This window comes from Bactrocera dorsalis, unplaced genomic scaffold (genome assembly GCF_023373825.1).
Source record: "Bactrocera dorsalis isolate Fly_Bdor unplaced genomic scaffold, ASM2337382v1 BdCtg027, whole genome shotgun sequence".
Lineage (NCBI taxonomy): Eukaryota > Metazoa > Arthropoda > Insecta > Diptera > Tephritidae > Bactrocera > Bactrocera dorsalis.
Window position 1 is genome coordinate 54,049 of NW_026038078.1, and position 16,074 is coordinate 70,122.

The 16,074-nt window shown below is 34.1% G+C and overlaps 3 protein-coding genes across 3 annotated transcripts; 2 read left to right on the forward strand and 1 right to left on the reverse strand.

The window, feature by feature from the left end:
- The first annotated feature begins 377 nt into the window (after positions 1-377).
- On the forward strand, positions 378-9,556 carry LOC105231270 (mucin-5AC). Its single transcript, XM_011212464.4, has 9 exons — positions 378-523; positions 2,385-2,582; positions 2,701-2,840; positions 4,785-5,169; positions 6,450-7,266; positions 8,063-8,365; positions 8,433-8,622; positions 8,692-8,928; positions 8,993-9,556. Exons 3-9 carry the CDS (start codon positions 2,807-2,809, stop codon positions 9,040-9,042), a joined length of 2,016 nt encoding a protein of 671 aa, XP_011210766.2. The 5' UTR covers positions 378-523; positions 2,385-2,582; positions 2,701-2,806; the 3' UTR covers positions 9,043-9,556.
- A 1,545-nt stretch (positions 9,557-11,101) lies between these two features.
- Positions 11,102-12,251, forward strand: LOC105231268 (uncharacterized). Its single transcript, XM_011212460.4, has 4 exons — positions 11,102-11,340; positions 11,403-11,565; positions 11,623-11,883; positions 11,957-12,251. The coding sequence occupies exons 1-4, from the start codon at positions 11,179-11,181 to the stop codon at positions 12,142-12,144; spliced, it is 774 nt and encodes a 257-aa protein (XP_011210762.1). The 5' UTR covers positions 11,102-11,178; the 3' UTR covers positions 12,145-12,251.
- Positions 12,160-14,383, reverse strand: LOC105231269 (rhythmically expressed gene 2 protein). Its single transcript, XM_019992181.3, has 4 exons — positions 14,136-14,383; positions 13,024-13,458; positions 12,882-12,964; positions 12,160-12,819 (listed from the first exon to the last, which is right to left on the reverse strand). Exons 2-4 carry the CDS (start codon positions 13,182-13,184, stop codon positions 12,233-12,235), a joined length of 831 nt encoding a protein of 276 aa, XP_019847740.2. The 5' UTR covers positions 13,185-13,458; positions 14,136-14,383; the 3' UTR covers positions 12,160-12,232.
- Positions 14,384-16,074: the final 1,691 nt, after the last annotated feature.

Here is a 16,074-nt window from a genome sequence, read left to right on the forward strand (position 1 = left end):
ACTTCTTAAGGATCATACATTTTGAGCTAAGCAACACTGGTTTTACCTCCGAATAGGAATAATAGAATACGAAAAATATTCTTATTGGTTTCTCGTGGTTTTGATAGGCTTAGAAATATATTGTGAATCAAAGAAATTTAAGTAAGAACATAGTTTTTAGAATAAATGGCGAGCATATTGTAGGACAGTATTATCAAATAAAATACATTTGAACAATTAGCTACCTGTCTTTACAGTTTTAAAAAACTTACGCGCTACCCAACCATTTTGGTCGCATGCTGTGTAGCTGAAGGTGAAGACGATTTGCAATTCAACTGCCAGTGCTTTTGTAGGAAGGGCATTGTTTAATAATTATTATAGTATTTTTGCTGGCATAGTGCCTAGCGATTTCTGTAAAGCTGGACAAGCTGGAAAGAAAGGTGAAATTAACGAATATCACAAACTTAAGCATTGACGATGAGGAATTTTTGTACAATGTCACCGCTGACATTGAGCATTTCATAAACCAAAGGCATAGTTCTAGGTGAGTAGAACGTTTGGCAATGAGTATAGCATACGAGTATACTATGAATGGCTTGGAGGAAACAACCAAGGTGTGGAAAATGAGTGTTAATGTTACTGAATTATAATTTTTTCGGCGTTTGTTTATTATGAAATTCTGTTAATTTTATTTAGTGAATGTTTTTTTTTTTCATTTTTTATATAAGTGGTAAGGCAAGTAAATTGTATTTTTTTATTTAAAACAAGCGGCTAGGTTGAACTATTCCTTACACAATATCAAAAAAAATTTGTAGGGATTGGATGCCTAAGTTTTTCTGTCTAATCTATATTGATCATTAACCAATACCATATACATAAATTAATTACACCTGCATATGTACATATGTATGTATGTATGTACTATACATACATTAGTACTAAGAGACCATAGTAATTTTTTTAAGCGTTCAAGTGGATTTATATACAAACTTATTTTTAAATATGTTTATATATTTAATTCTTTTTTTGGAAGACTTTAAAAAGAGAGTTATGTAAATATATCTTATGTAGTAAAAATATATAAAAATCACGTTTCACTATAATCGAAGTGGTACCTACTGGTTTTTGTACATCTTTCGTTTATATGTGCCATTTTGTTTTTGTCCTACTTGTGGTTGAACGGGCGGTTGAACAGTTTTTCTTTGGATGTGATATTTTCCTAATGGAATTCGTAACGCAGTATACTTAAACTTGTTTTAGTAACATAGTTTTATACATATGAGAGGGCGAGAGCGGTCTTCGCAAAACCTAAGGCTGGATGTGAACTAGTATCAACTTAAAAGTGGTCGCATACACATCTATGAATGTACTTGCAATCATTTGATATTCCAGGAAAGGCTTTATTCATAAGCATATGAAAATGAATTGGAAGTAAATGTATGTACAAGAAGTTTTTAAACGACTTCTTTCTTTTGACATCTTTTGTTTTCCGCTTTTGAAAATGCACTGTAGCAACAGCAACAACAAAATATTTAAGGCAAATTAATAAAGTCGGGAAAGAGGAAAACTCGTATGTGTCTTATAAGTAAGAAATTTGTTCTGCGATAACAAATTTAGTGGTCAACCAAATAAATCTGGTAATTTCCTGAATGATCGAGTTATACATATTAAGTATATATATCTAATAAGTAGTGATTTACAAGATATTTTTATTTGTAGTTTCTTAAAGGTTACTTACGTTGGTAAATTGATAAGCATTTTATTCATTGCAAGAAACAGTTCTTTTTTGCTTTATTAAGAAAATGGTAGTTATGAACAAAAAGAGCGCTATACATATCAATTATTTGTAAAATGAGAAGATATTTTAAATTTTAGCATACAAAAATTGGGATCCTAAATATGGAACATGTTATAATATAGGTTTCCATTCTTAAGAATCGGATTTGTTAATCGTATATCCAATTACATACCGTCATATTAACTTCTCAACACCATACTGTGCCCCGTTTAATTTATTACATAATATTCTCTCTGTATATCTTTCTCTTCTCATGTTACTCTTTAATTTTTGATTTTTTATTTGTACACTTATCCATTGTTGTGAATCAACCGTTTCGCACATTGACGCTAGACTATAACAAAGGAAAACATTAACAGTTAGAGGACTTAACATATGTACATATTTTGCCATTTTGTTATTAACCAGTTTTTGCAATTTTTCTGTAATATTATTTTGCTGCAGCAATATAATAATGTACATTCCCGTATATAAAATGTCTAATTTGTATAGAACCAGAACTGCAAACAAACGCGATAGCAATTAAACTTAGTGTAATATAACAATGATCTGTACATGTGTATGTACATACTTATTTATATGGTATTTACGTATGTATATTTTGCAGTGTTCTACTTTTTCCACCTGTGAACAATTTTCGCCGTTTCCTTATTCATCAGGCATGTGAGCAATTTCGCCAGCAGTACGATCTCTTCACTTTTTCCGTGGGGCAGGGGCCATTCCGCCGCACTGTTGTCTGTTTTCGGAATCAATTATTGGATCCGAATAAATTTACAGAGTCAACGGCAGCAGCAAACTTTGAATCGTAAGTATGTGCTTCACACTCTACGTACATATTTATGCGCACATACGACTGTGAATGCAGCGTAATGTTAATGAGTAAAAACTCTTGATCATTGTTTTTGTAATTTTTTTCTACTCAGGCGAAAAAAGTCACCGGTGAAGAATTGGCGCAGTGAGCGAAAAACTGACGGTAATACGAACAACATAACTTCAGTTGCTAGACAGCACAAAAACACGCTTGGTAAGATGGGTGTGGAGAAAAATGGAAGTGAACCCCGCTGTAAGTTAATTATACATTAACATATATTACATATGTACATATGTACATACATATGTATATATTTATAGAATTAAGGTAGTTATAGGAATATACATATGGCGTATTATGATTGACTTATTGATAAAGAAATAAGTTATCATGCCTATAAACGCAAGTACCTAGTTGCACTATCCATTGCATGCTGTACAGCATATTTATTAATTGGAATATATTTACATTGCAGTATCTTCTATATATTTTTTCTTGGTTTTCTAAATTTTATGTTTTGTATATAATTTTCTATACTATATGGTATCTATATGTTCAATAAGAATATTCTCACTCAAATTGCTACACAAACCACAATCAATTTCACACTTAAATACCTATACGAGTATAAGTATAAATCAAAAATATTTATACGCCAAGTCATCGTCTATCCAAAAATATAATGAAAGCCGGCTAAATATTGTTGCTATCTATGTATTTATACATATACATTACCATATACATATGTGTGTATCGTTTATTTAGTGCTTACACGCTTATAACCGTATATACAGGCAAACCGTAAATTTGACAGAGCGCTTTACGGCAACCTATGATGAACTCCAATGCTGAGGCATTTTTTAAGTGTTTGCGCTACATAGTCAAATTCAAGGTCGCTATTCATATTCGTTTTTTTGTTAATTTTCGTTCGTACCTTCACTTCTCACTTAAGTTGTTTAACTCCCTTTATACGCTCAGCTCGCTGCGTATCTGCCAAAATTTTGTACGTGATCTCGCATTTGCGTCTCAGGGTCGAGTAACCAGTTAGCCAAGTCAAATGCCGCTCCCCTTCCACTGAACGCTCAACAAAGTTAATGTATTTAAATTTTAGTTTCTTTGTTTTGGTTTCTTTTTCGGCTTTGTTCGGTAATTCTTTTATTTACATTTTTTTATTGAGTAACAGTAAATTAATTGGATGGATGAATAAATAAAATAATTGAAATAACAATGTAATATTATTTTACTTTTGTTGTTATCAGAAAATAGCAACAATTTCAAATTGTGCTCACTTCAAGGCCACTTGAGGAGAGCGAGCGTACTCTCTCTAGCTGCACAAATTAAAAGATAAAAACAAAATAAAAAATAGCCGCAAAACTTTGAAATTTGGGTCAACATTGAATTTGTATTCAACAAGTATTTCCACATTAATAAATTAAATGCATGCATACATGTAAATACATATGTACATATTTGCACATAATACCAATTATTTAATTTTGCGTATTTATAGTTATGCTGTGTTTAAAAACAGTTTATCTTTGCATAAAATTTGTTTTTAATAATTATAAAACGTTCCATTCATGAGTAGATGTAAAATTAATTGAAAAATTAAGATTAACATAAGTTGGCGTCCGAAATGGTGAGAGCAACTGGAGAGAATACCATTAACTCGTCCCGTCCCTAAAAACATTTTTTTATCATTAAACAGGATTTGTACAATCGCTGCAATTTCACACACGAAATTTCCAAATCTCTCATCAAGCCTTCTTTATTTCTGAAGACTTCAAAAAATTGCCGAAATCACTGAAAATATGAATCGTATTTTGGTAGTTTTGCCTTAGGGTCAAGAGGTAAAATTTCTTATCTCGCGAGTGACTTACCCGATTTTGACTATGTTGTTCGCAACATTCACATTTTATCCTCTTGGTAAATTTTTAGAATTTATAATAAATATCGAAATAATGCTCCTTATATGTAGTAACTCTGATCCAACCTTCATATACCCATATTCTTTGTCGTGACTGATCTGTATACTGTATATCGATTAATATGTGATATATTGTATCTTAAAATTCTGAGTGCGGTTGTTTGGCATAACAAAATGCAAGGTCGACTGCAATTTTCTTAGTTGCTTTAATTAGATTCGAAAAAAATCGAGAAATTATTTTTTAAATTTGTTATTTATCTCACTTACAGTATTCAAAACGAACTCATTAGATCTCTATCGACCTCCAGCCTTAAGAAATTATAATCAAAGTGGCGCTTCGCCTGATGGTGTAGCTGCCACCTATAACCTCAGTGCAGCGGCGGCAGAAAGTTCGTTTACAACAACTGCGGCTGAGAAAGACACACTGTTATCTACCTCAATATCATGCAATAATTCCCCGACCCATGCAAATGAGAACAACAGTTTCGATAATAATGCAGTGACCTCGAGGTGCGTAAACGAGGACCATGGCACAACAAAGACAACGACAACAATCATATCGGTAATCAAATCAGAGGCACCAACAAGTGGCGGGGATATGGAAACAGGGCCAACGACAACCGCCACAGTCAGCAGCAAATCTGGCCAGCAAAGGTAAACGAACGAAGTAGCAGACATACAAAACGTACTCGCGAAACCCACAAACACATATGCGCAACAATATTGCTGAAATTCCTCAACGAGTTTTATGTGTAATATATGCAAATTAATGTGTGTACAAAGAGTTTCGACAAAGACAGGGAAGAGAGGAGGTTTCATTATTTCAGCATATGTATGTATTTCGATAGCTCATGATTATTATGTTCAATATTTGTACATGCACATGTCTTGTCTACTCGTATAAAGGGCGAAAGCATAAAGATTTTTATATTATTATTTATAAATTTGTGGGAACTTCTTCGTGAAGTATACCTCGAATATTATTTAGAAAAGTGTGACATTTCTAAAATAGTATAATTCTGCAATATTTTTGTGTCGATCTGGTTTTAATAATAGTAGTAATATTATTTTTAGAATAGGTGTATATCTAATCATTCTCGTTAGCCGTCTGGTTTGTCATTTACTCCTTACAATTTTCTATTTGAGTCAGATCTTAGATATAAATATACATACATATAAAACTTATCTACCTAAAAGTAAAATTAGGTCACTTTTCTGGTATATCCATCCTAAAGGTTGTTTATCGAGCAATTTTTTATCTAAAAAGTTTTTTATAAATTCCCCGAAAACTCACTTATTCTGTGAGGAATTTAGGAAAATTGGTATCATTTTTATTTCTGTAATGGCCATTTGACTGAAATTATCTCAAATTTTAATTTCCTGTATATTTATTACGATATTTTTTGCAACAATGCAATAAATTAAAATTGGTCATTATGGTATAACTGAAATCCAAAGCGTAAGAGTGCATACATGAAAACTAAGCTCCAGTACAGGTCTAGCCGCTAGCTGCGCTATGAGTAGCAAGAAGTTACCTCATCGCAATCCAACGTGTTTAACTAGTTTTGTTGCATTTTACGGAGTTCTTTTGTGACTTACATGCCATTTTGTTTTGCTCCTCTCTTTCTTAGTTTCGTATGTGTAGGTTGCTGCAGTTATGTTTAAGTGATTCGTTCACCTGTCTGCCGCACATTCACCTACTTACCCCGAAACACGCAAACGTGCTTGCACATACATACATATATGTATGTACATACATACATATAATTGTTGGCTGTGTTGCATATAAGTATGTATGAACATCCAAATATGTGGATATATTATATGAATGTAGTGTGTGCAATGTGTTTGCTCATTGCGTTTTGGGTTTTTTGCTGTATTAATACAACCATTTTTACATGTACCTTATTTACTTACATGTATATGTTTCGTAGGCAATCGTCAGCTGTAAGACGTGAACGTCGGCCAGATAGAGCGGTGTATATTCCAAGGGCACGACGCAGTCAAACTACCCCGCCAACGACGCCAACAGCTACAGCTGTCGAAGTAACACGGCTACAACAACAACATAGTAAAACAAATGATATCGCACCTTCGGCTACTTCGTTAGCTCCGACGTCAACAACGACTGCTTGTAATAATAATAGCTGCGGCGGCAGTAATCAGCAGCGTTTGGCAATTACTTCGGAGACAAGAGCGTCAGTACACACTGCGGCGTCGACCAAGCTAGACGATACATCTGGAAACAAAAGTGCATGTATTGCAGTTGTTTGCACGGGAAAGAAGACGAAATCTTCTACAGTAAACAATCGCGAACGCAGAGAACGTTCCAAAAAGTCTACTCTCAGCGTGGAGACACAAGACGCGAAAATATCAAAATTATCATCAGAGCGAACCGAAACAAAAACAATTCGGAACGGGCATGATACAATAACACATACCGATTCGCGCGATAGTACAGCTGTTTTGATAAGTCAACAAAAACAACCGCATTTGAATAGTGATAATTTACCAAATCTACTGTTAATAGAACCACAACCAACAGAAGAAATAAAAATAGCACCAGAAACCATTGTTAACAACGAAATGAATACAAATTCGAGCAGACGAAGTAAAATGAAGCAAAGTAATACTGAAAACACAAGTAAAGTGCAGAATTTACGAATAGAAGATGTTGCATCGACAGAAAATGGTACAAGGAGTACAACTAAATGTGATACGGAAGCACAAGAGTTCCAGCGAGCATCGAAGGTAAAGTAAAATTGACAAAGGGTAAATAAATTGCGAAATTTCATGCGACTACGTGTTCAGCTTCATGCAAATCTTGTAACTAACACGCACAATTCATTGCATTTGTATGAATGCTTACATATGTACATACAATTTTTTTTTTTTTTTACATAAGTACGGCGATTAACGATTTAGTTAACTGAATAATTAGTTATAATAGTCGCTTTATTTCGCAAAGCAATTCTTAGCTGAATTCAATCAATACGTTCATAGTGATTCATTTCGGTCATATATTTAGAGCAATTAATTGACAAATTTGCTCAAAGTACATACAAATTAATTTGAATGTAATTTATCCGAATGGAAATAAACTGATGCTCGGTTAGATTCCGTGAGATATTTTCGGTTGGAAAAGTACTATTACTCCGATATTAAAACAGCTAGAAGTAGTATCGTCAGAACCAGAAATAAATGAACCAGAAAAAAATGGAAGAAATTTTTCTTCCATAACTTTAATCCTTAGCCTATTGTCCCGCATAACATAAGTTTAGTATCGCGCTAGTCTTCATGCTTTTAAATATAAATGCTCATATTTTTATGTTTTGGCCCACTAAAGTAATATGGAAAGTTTTTAGATTGCTATTTGGTACTTGCTTTGTTTTATGTTATTTTCTCTTTTTTTTTAAAACTTAGTTCAAAATATATATAGATTTCCCACATACATATTTCCTTTTTTTTTTGAGCGTTCTTATGAAACAAATATAATTATCTAATTTATTTTTATTGAAACACGTTTCTTCGTATTTATTATTCGCAGGAAATAAATCGTAGTAATCGACGGATTATTAAGCAAACATTCGTCTCAGATGTACTTGAAATTCCGGAGAAAATCGAAAATGGCAAAGCAAATGACAAGGAATCAAGTCGAAGCAGTCCAAATAATATTCCCATTTCGACACCACATCGCTCTGCCGTAGATAGTACCACAGAAGAGGAGGAAGAAGACGACTGGGAAACTATGTACGACGATAGTGGAGAGTGTTTAGATCCGAAAATCATGCAAGAACTCACAGCTTCGGTGGGAAAAGTGAAAATTGAATTGCCAAAAATGGATTATAGTGTAAATATTAGTCTGGGAACACTTTTAAATATATATTTAATTAATAAATAATGTTTTTGACATACAGGCATATCTTACAAAACAGTCTATACTCAACGATGAGGAATTCCCGCACGTACTTGAAGTATCAAATTTCCCTGTCGAATTTAAAAATCATGACCTTCTTATGGTTTTTTCCCAATACAAGGAATCTGGTTTTGATATTAAATGGGTGGATGATACCCATGCCTTGGCTGTGTTCAGCAGTTCCCGAATTGGTAAGTTTCTATGGTATTCCAAGAAGACAAAACATTGTAAATATTTATGAATATCTTTGTTTTAAATAGCTGCTGAAGTTTTAACCATGGGCCACCCATTCGTAGTACTGAAACCATTAGCGGAAGCTACAATAGAATCTCGCTTAAAGGCTAAGAAATGTGCTGCATCTCTGCAACCATATCGTCAAAGGCCGGAGACGTGTGCAGCACTCGCACGTCGTCTTGTTACTGGAGCTTTAGGTGTACGTCTGAAAACAGCTGCCGCAGAAAGAGAGAATGAAAAACGGGTACTACGCGAGGCCAAAGGTAAATTTTGTATTTATTTTCTTCGAGTTGAATTCTACAAACTTGTTTCTCTAAAATATTTTAGAACGTAAGATGTTAGCAGCTAAACAGCGAGATGAGATATGGGAAAGCTAGACATTATTGTCTGCAATATATTTGTGGTACTATTTCCTGCCTGCATTCTAAATAATAACGGACTATAAATAAACAAAGAAAATCGCTTTGAATGCGATAAATAGCACTTGATATATCTTTTTAAAGATATCCCAATAAAATAGTTAGACATAAGAGAGTAGTAGAGAATTTGTAATATATGTATATCAAAAAGATTCACAGGAAAATGCAATAAATTTGCTCAAAGAACTATTTTGTAAATTATTAAAATTTGAGCAGTTTATTTACATTTAATTGTGAGTACATAAGTTAAAATTTATATTAGATGCCAATGTACTGAAAACTGCAATATTGAAAACGTAATATATGTATATTTTTGCAATATTTTTGTGGGTAAATTGCGAATTATGGGAAGCGATCTATACAAAATACATGCTATTTATGAGTGTAAGAGATTTTATTATATGTATTGTACATTTGTGAAGTTGTTTCTTTATAAAAGGTTATTTTGAAAATAAATCGTGATCAAGCTGAAGATATCTATTTAGTTAATTATATATGAATGTTGCCAAAAATCCTAGGGCTTCAAAGACTGTCAAAGGGAGATGGTTTTTCAGATAATTATCTGAGATGTATGCAGTTTATGCATTTTGAGTGCTTATATTATTTCTTAGAGTTTTAATCTTTTTATAATACTTTTTTATTTTAATTTATAAAACTTTTGGTTCTTACAGGGTGGGCATATAAAATTTTAAATTTAAAAAGTCAATAAACAAAAACGGCTTGATATTTTTCAAATGTCTAACATTTCTTTAAAAGGTTGTTTATGAAATTTAATTGAGGAAAACAATTTCGGACTAATGACCGCCACGGCTGAGTTTACAGTAGCTTATCCGATCCACCCAATTTTGGAGTACTTTCTCGATGGTTTCAGGCCTTATGGCAGCTCCAGCAGCTTGGATCTCGTACTTTAGATCTTGAATTGTTTTTGGATGGTTGGCGTAACATTTATCTTTAACAGCTCCCCACAGAAAATAGTCCAACGGGGGCCAATTCATATCACTTCTTTTGCTGATTATGCGATTTTCGAAGATATGGCGTAAAAGATTGAGTGTAGCGTTTGCTGTATGGCACGTAGCGTCGTCCTGCAGGAACCAAATATTGTCCAAGTCCTCCTCTTCAATTTGCTTGAAGAAAAATTCGGTTAACATTGCGCGATATCGCTCACCATTGATGGTTACGGCGGTTCCTTCTTCATTTTCGAAGAAAAATGGGCCGATGATTCCACCAGACCAAAATCCGCACCATACAGTGATTTGTGCTGGGTGCATTGGCTTCTCGACGATTACGTGCGGGTTTTCTGTGCCCCAATTGCGACAATTCTGCTTGTTAACGTAACCATCGAGGTGGAAATGAGCCTCGTTCGAAAAGATGATTTTTCGGTAAAATTGACCATCCTCGGTCAAATGATCTGCCCAATCTGTAGACTGTAGACGGCTCGGGTGGTCAAGTGGCTTCAGCTGTTGCACCAATTGAACTCTATATGGCTTCATAGCGAGGTCTTCTTTCAAAATTCGCCGCAAAGTTGTTCGCGGAATGTTTAATTCTTGCGATCGACGGCGAGTTGAGTTGGATGGATTCTCACTAACATTTTCAGCCACAGTCGCAATATTTTCGGTTGAACGCGGGAGAATGAACGTTGAAGATTTGGTTTATCCACCAACGAGCCAGTTTCACGCACACGCTTGACAAATTGAACTGATGGCACTTTTTGTCTGTCCATTTTTTTGCCAAATTTCTCACAGTTTGGGTTGAAGACTCACCACTTTGGAAAAAAGTTTTCAATATTTCCCAGTTTTCTTCTAGTGAATAGCGACCCATTTCGTAAATTTTAGACTTTTTACTGAATATCCGTCACTTTCCGAATATCCGTTTCCAATGTCGAAATATAGATAATTCAAATTTAAAACGTTAGATGGCCCACCCGTTGTTATGCAAACTTAATTTATTTTAGATCACACTGGCATCATCATTAAAATCCTGCACATTGCCAATAGATGTCGCTCTTTAATTTTGAACAGATGTTACGTTAGACATCAGCTGTTTTCTGTAAAGTAGGTAAACATACGGCACATTATAAAATAAAATTAGCTAAATATGATAAAGTCTTACATTTTTCGTGAGATTCGATATAATCGATTAAATATTCCATTGTTGCGCTCGTTCAATCACGGATTTACGGAGGCAGAGCCACAGAAAAGTAAAGGAAGTGAAAAAGAAAAGGTCGCTCCTTCTACTGTCGATAATTCCGGGCCAGTGGTAAAAATACTTGTGATGAAAAATACTTTTCAGTATACTCAATTTATCAATTATAAATTTAGATTAAGCATAAAGTAGCAGGCACCGTCAGCCACAAATATCAAATATTCCAAGATACGGATGCTAATGAGATTTTTGACGTTGAAGAAGAACGTTATCGTTATCAAAATGAGCCGGAGCCGAAAAATACCGAACACAATGAATATTTAGGACTGAACTTAAATCGTAATTATACTATCTGAAATAAATTATAATTCGTTATATAATATAAACTATTTGTAGATGGAAAACATGGTGTATACGATGTGGAAGATCTGGTTGATGTATTGCGAAAAGAAAATGCAGAAGATGTCTTTGTTTGTTCTGTTCCTAAAGATTTAAAGTATGTAGATTATATGGTGGTATGCAGTGGACGCAGTTATAGACACATGTTGGCGATTGCGGAATTTGTAAGGCGTATTTATAAAGTAAAGCGTACGAAAGGAGAGATTTTACCAAAGATTGAAGGTGAAAACAGTCGGCAATGGATGGCACTGGATCTGGGTATATACACATTTAGATTTTTTAACGAAATACTTGGTCTAGAGATGTACACTTGTTGCATTAATTATTTTAGGAAACATTGCTCTGCATGTATTTTCACCAGATGCACGCGAACAATACGATTTGGAATCGTTATGGGCAATAGGAATTGAGTATGACAAAGAAACACATAAGCCTCAGGATCCACTTGTCGAACTTTTTGAAAAACATTCTATAACGCTGGGCGACACACATCCTAAGGGAACAATTACCAGTCACTAATAATACGATAATATGTATGAGTTCATACATTTGTTTTAAGTGTGTGGTAGTAATATATTATATTTAATTCATTAAATTAACAAATTATTTACCAGTTTATAAAATTATTTGAAAACTTCTTATGAAAGTCGTATAAGCTTTGGAAAACAAATTGATCCTCTACTTTATCGCCATAATTTTTAATTAAATAATTAATAGTTTTCTCATGAATAAGCGCAGCATTCCAACCAACATTTTTGGCGGCTAAATAATCTGTAGTCGGTCCGTCTCCAATATGGAGGCATTCTTCAGGTTTTAGGTTCTGCAAATTGGACAACTTCATGGCTAAATCAAATATTTCAGGACTTGGCTTTTCAACGTTGCTATCGTAAGAATTAATTGTAAAATCAAAATAATGCTTAATTTTCATATTACGTAAGAGTGTGTCTAAGCGAGGATCAAAATTTGATATAACGCCTAAAGCTATTTGTGACTTGTGACTGCTGTGGTTATCATCAACGTCGTTATCATGATGGTTTGCAGCGAGTTGTTGTTGTAAACGTAAATAATTTAATAAATCCACACTTCCATTGCAATGTTGCCAACAAAGGCTGGTTTTATAAAGCTCAAGCAGATGATTAGCCAAGCTACTTAATTTCTCTTCGGGTATCAACGAACCGCTGTCAGAAAACGTATCTGGATAAGAAAAAAATATTTGAATAAAATTATACTCATCCATAATTATTTATTAAACATACTTCCAATAAGCTGATGCCACCATTGTTGCCAGCTAATGCGGGAATTACGTCCGAAATTTGGATATTTCCTATTCATTATATTCCTAGACAAAATAAAAAAAAAACTTAAAAAAAGGATGATCGAAAAATTTGCTTAGTTTACCAATTAGCCTTAAAATTTTGTGCGAGTTCAGCATTGTCACAGAGTACACCGAAAAGTGCGCCAATCTCTCCATATTGTTTCCCAGGACTGCCACGAAACTGCAGTAATGTGTTAGTGACGTCGAAGGTTATTAGACGTATACGACCTAAAGCACTTGACATGATTATCGTATGTAGGCAGTCACCAGAAGCACTTGTGTGTATTAAAATGTTTATGTCTATTATTATTATCAACTACGCCGGCAATACTTGTTATATGTATGCTTGTATTTGAATACGATGCTATTCGATCAAGACTTTCCCTAGAACTGTTTAAGCGTTCGGTCTGCGTTTGCTATGTAGCAAATCACGTCGGCGTTTTGGATTTGGATGTCTTATCAATAAAAACAAATGTTGATTTGCTGTTCTGGCGATTAGCTCGTGGATCTTTGATTATCTATACGCACACAAACATACATTGATATGTACATACTTATGTACATGATGAGTTATAAGGTTTAGTAGGTTTAGAAATGAATTTAGAAAGCATAATGACAAGATTTTTGTACGTACTGATGTACATACATACATACATATGTACACTATCCCATCGCGATATCTGGAACACGTTTCATTTCTACCCCAAGTATTTTATTATTTTAGTATCGATTCCGATATCATCAGAAATCAATAAATAGTTGTATTTTTGTGCTTTACGAAATTTAAAATTAGTTTAAAAATCCGGAAACTCAAAATTCCATAAAATATGTCATCTTAAAGGCCTAACTAATCATATAACGGTTTGTTTTCTAGCTCATAGTTTCAAACACCGTCTTTCCGTCAGTTTCAAGGATTTTATGGTCATCGAATATTTCACGATTCGACTAAGTATAGAAAAATGAAACATGAGTACAGCAGAGAGTCGCAAAAAAATCTTAATTTCTAGTTTGTTTGTAACTACATTGACTTTTGACTTGTCACCTATTCAATAATGCAACCGTCGGTATCAGTTTAATCACAATACTTGTAGGTATACGTAGGATTACAAATGATTTGTTAACGATATAACCCTGACAATTAACAAATTCTAGTTAAGTCCACCCATTCACATATGTATAAATTTTGTCTTCATACCGGTAGCTTTTAAATTTTTGTTGGTTGTTTATTTTAGCTGTTTTATTTTAATTGATGCTTCTGCACTTTTATGTTAGACAAGGGGTGTAGTATTAATATGTATTCTTGTTGTTATATACACTCCCAAACAAATTTTTGTGATAAACCATAAGATAAAATCCGCGGAAGGAACTATTATGCCACTGTACAATTGGTGTTTGTCCACTTCGAAACCACAACCTTTGAATACTCCAATGTCAACGAGAAACTACTGAGGGAGTTGAGCTGCCTTGACTCATTGCAGTTAATTTCAGCTAATATATGCATGTTCATATTTTATTTGCTTCAGATAAGTTATTATTTGGTGTTATTTCTTTATGACGCGGGTGTAAGATACGTGCCCTATAGCCTCATTGCTGTAATAAAAAAATATTTTGTGCTGATTAATATAAATCACTCAACCATTACATCTAAGAGCGAAAATATACAAACATTTTATCCATAAATATTGCATTTAAGTTAATTTGGTTCATAAATAGTTTAACGAAACACAAATTGCACTGCCTTTTTTCTTTACTATTGTTTTCTGAAATTTTATTACATTGAATGAATTGTTTTAAATTTTTTACAAGGTTCAGCCTAAAAGTATGTTACATTTTTGCAACTGAAAGTAATTCAAAGCAGAGAAAAAGGAAACTAAAGCGTTTATGTATCCAGTTTCGATGTGGCATGGGCAATAAGCGCGAAGCAATTGGAATTAGGGGTCACAAGCTTTGTGTTCGATGCCTGAATTCTTGAAAATAACATTTGTTTTTTGTTATATTTTATTTTTATTATAATGTACATACATACATATGTGTGTATGTAAATATTAATTCAGTCAATAGACTATTCATGTAACAAAATATGGCATTCTTGAATACATTTGTGCTAATGCATACTACTCAGTAGCGGCCTCTATGCCGCGATGTCTGAATTTGGCATCTCCGCAAAACTAATACGCCTGTGTAAACTGACGTTGAGCAATAGCAAAAGCTCCGTCATGATTGGGAAGTACCTCTCCGAGCCGTTCGATACCAAACGAGGTTTCAGACAAGGCGACTCCCTGTCGTGCGACTTCTTCAATCTGTTGCTGGAGAAAATAATTGGAGCTGCAGAACTAAAAAGAGATGAGAGTGTACAGCTGCTGGCGGACGCTGATGATATTGATATCATTGGTTTCAACAACCGCGCCGTTAGTTCTGCTTCCATCAGAATGGATAAGGAAGCAAAGCAAATGGGTCTGGCAGTGAACGAGGGCAAGACGAAATATCTCCTGTCATAAAACAAACAGTCGTCGAACTCGCCACTTGGCTCCCACGACACTGTTGACAGCCATAACTTCGAAGTTGTAGATAAAATCGTCTGTATTGGAACCAGGGAACCAGTATTAACAGCCACAACAATGACAGATTTGAAGTCCAACGCAGAATAACTCTTGCCAACAGCTACTACTTCGGGCTCAGTAGGCAATTGAGAAGTATTTCTTTTTCATTATTCTCCGCCTGCTATATGGTGCAGTGGCATGGACGATTATAATATCTGATTAGTCGACAATACGAGTTTTCGACAGAAACGTTCTTCGAAATAAATACTTCAGGAACCATTACGAGATTTTGGTAGATTTAATGAAAGTGAGGACCTATGACTTAATTTGACATCAGTGAGTGCGGAAAATGTATCAATCCTTTAGAAGATCTGCTCGTGGTATTCGAATTGCATGTGTACTTTTCGGTTTCAGTCTTCATTTAATTTGTATGCATTAACTCATAACTTACATACATATTTATGGTTATAAGTATGTATCAACATATGTACATGTATGTAAGTATGTATGTGCAGGTATGCAAGTAAATATCACATATTTCGGCATTTCTTATGGCTCAATCCACATATGAATACGTGTCAGTTTTATTAATGA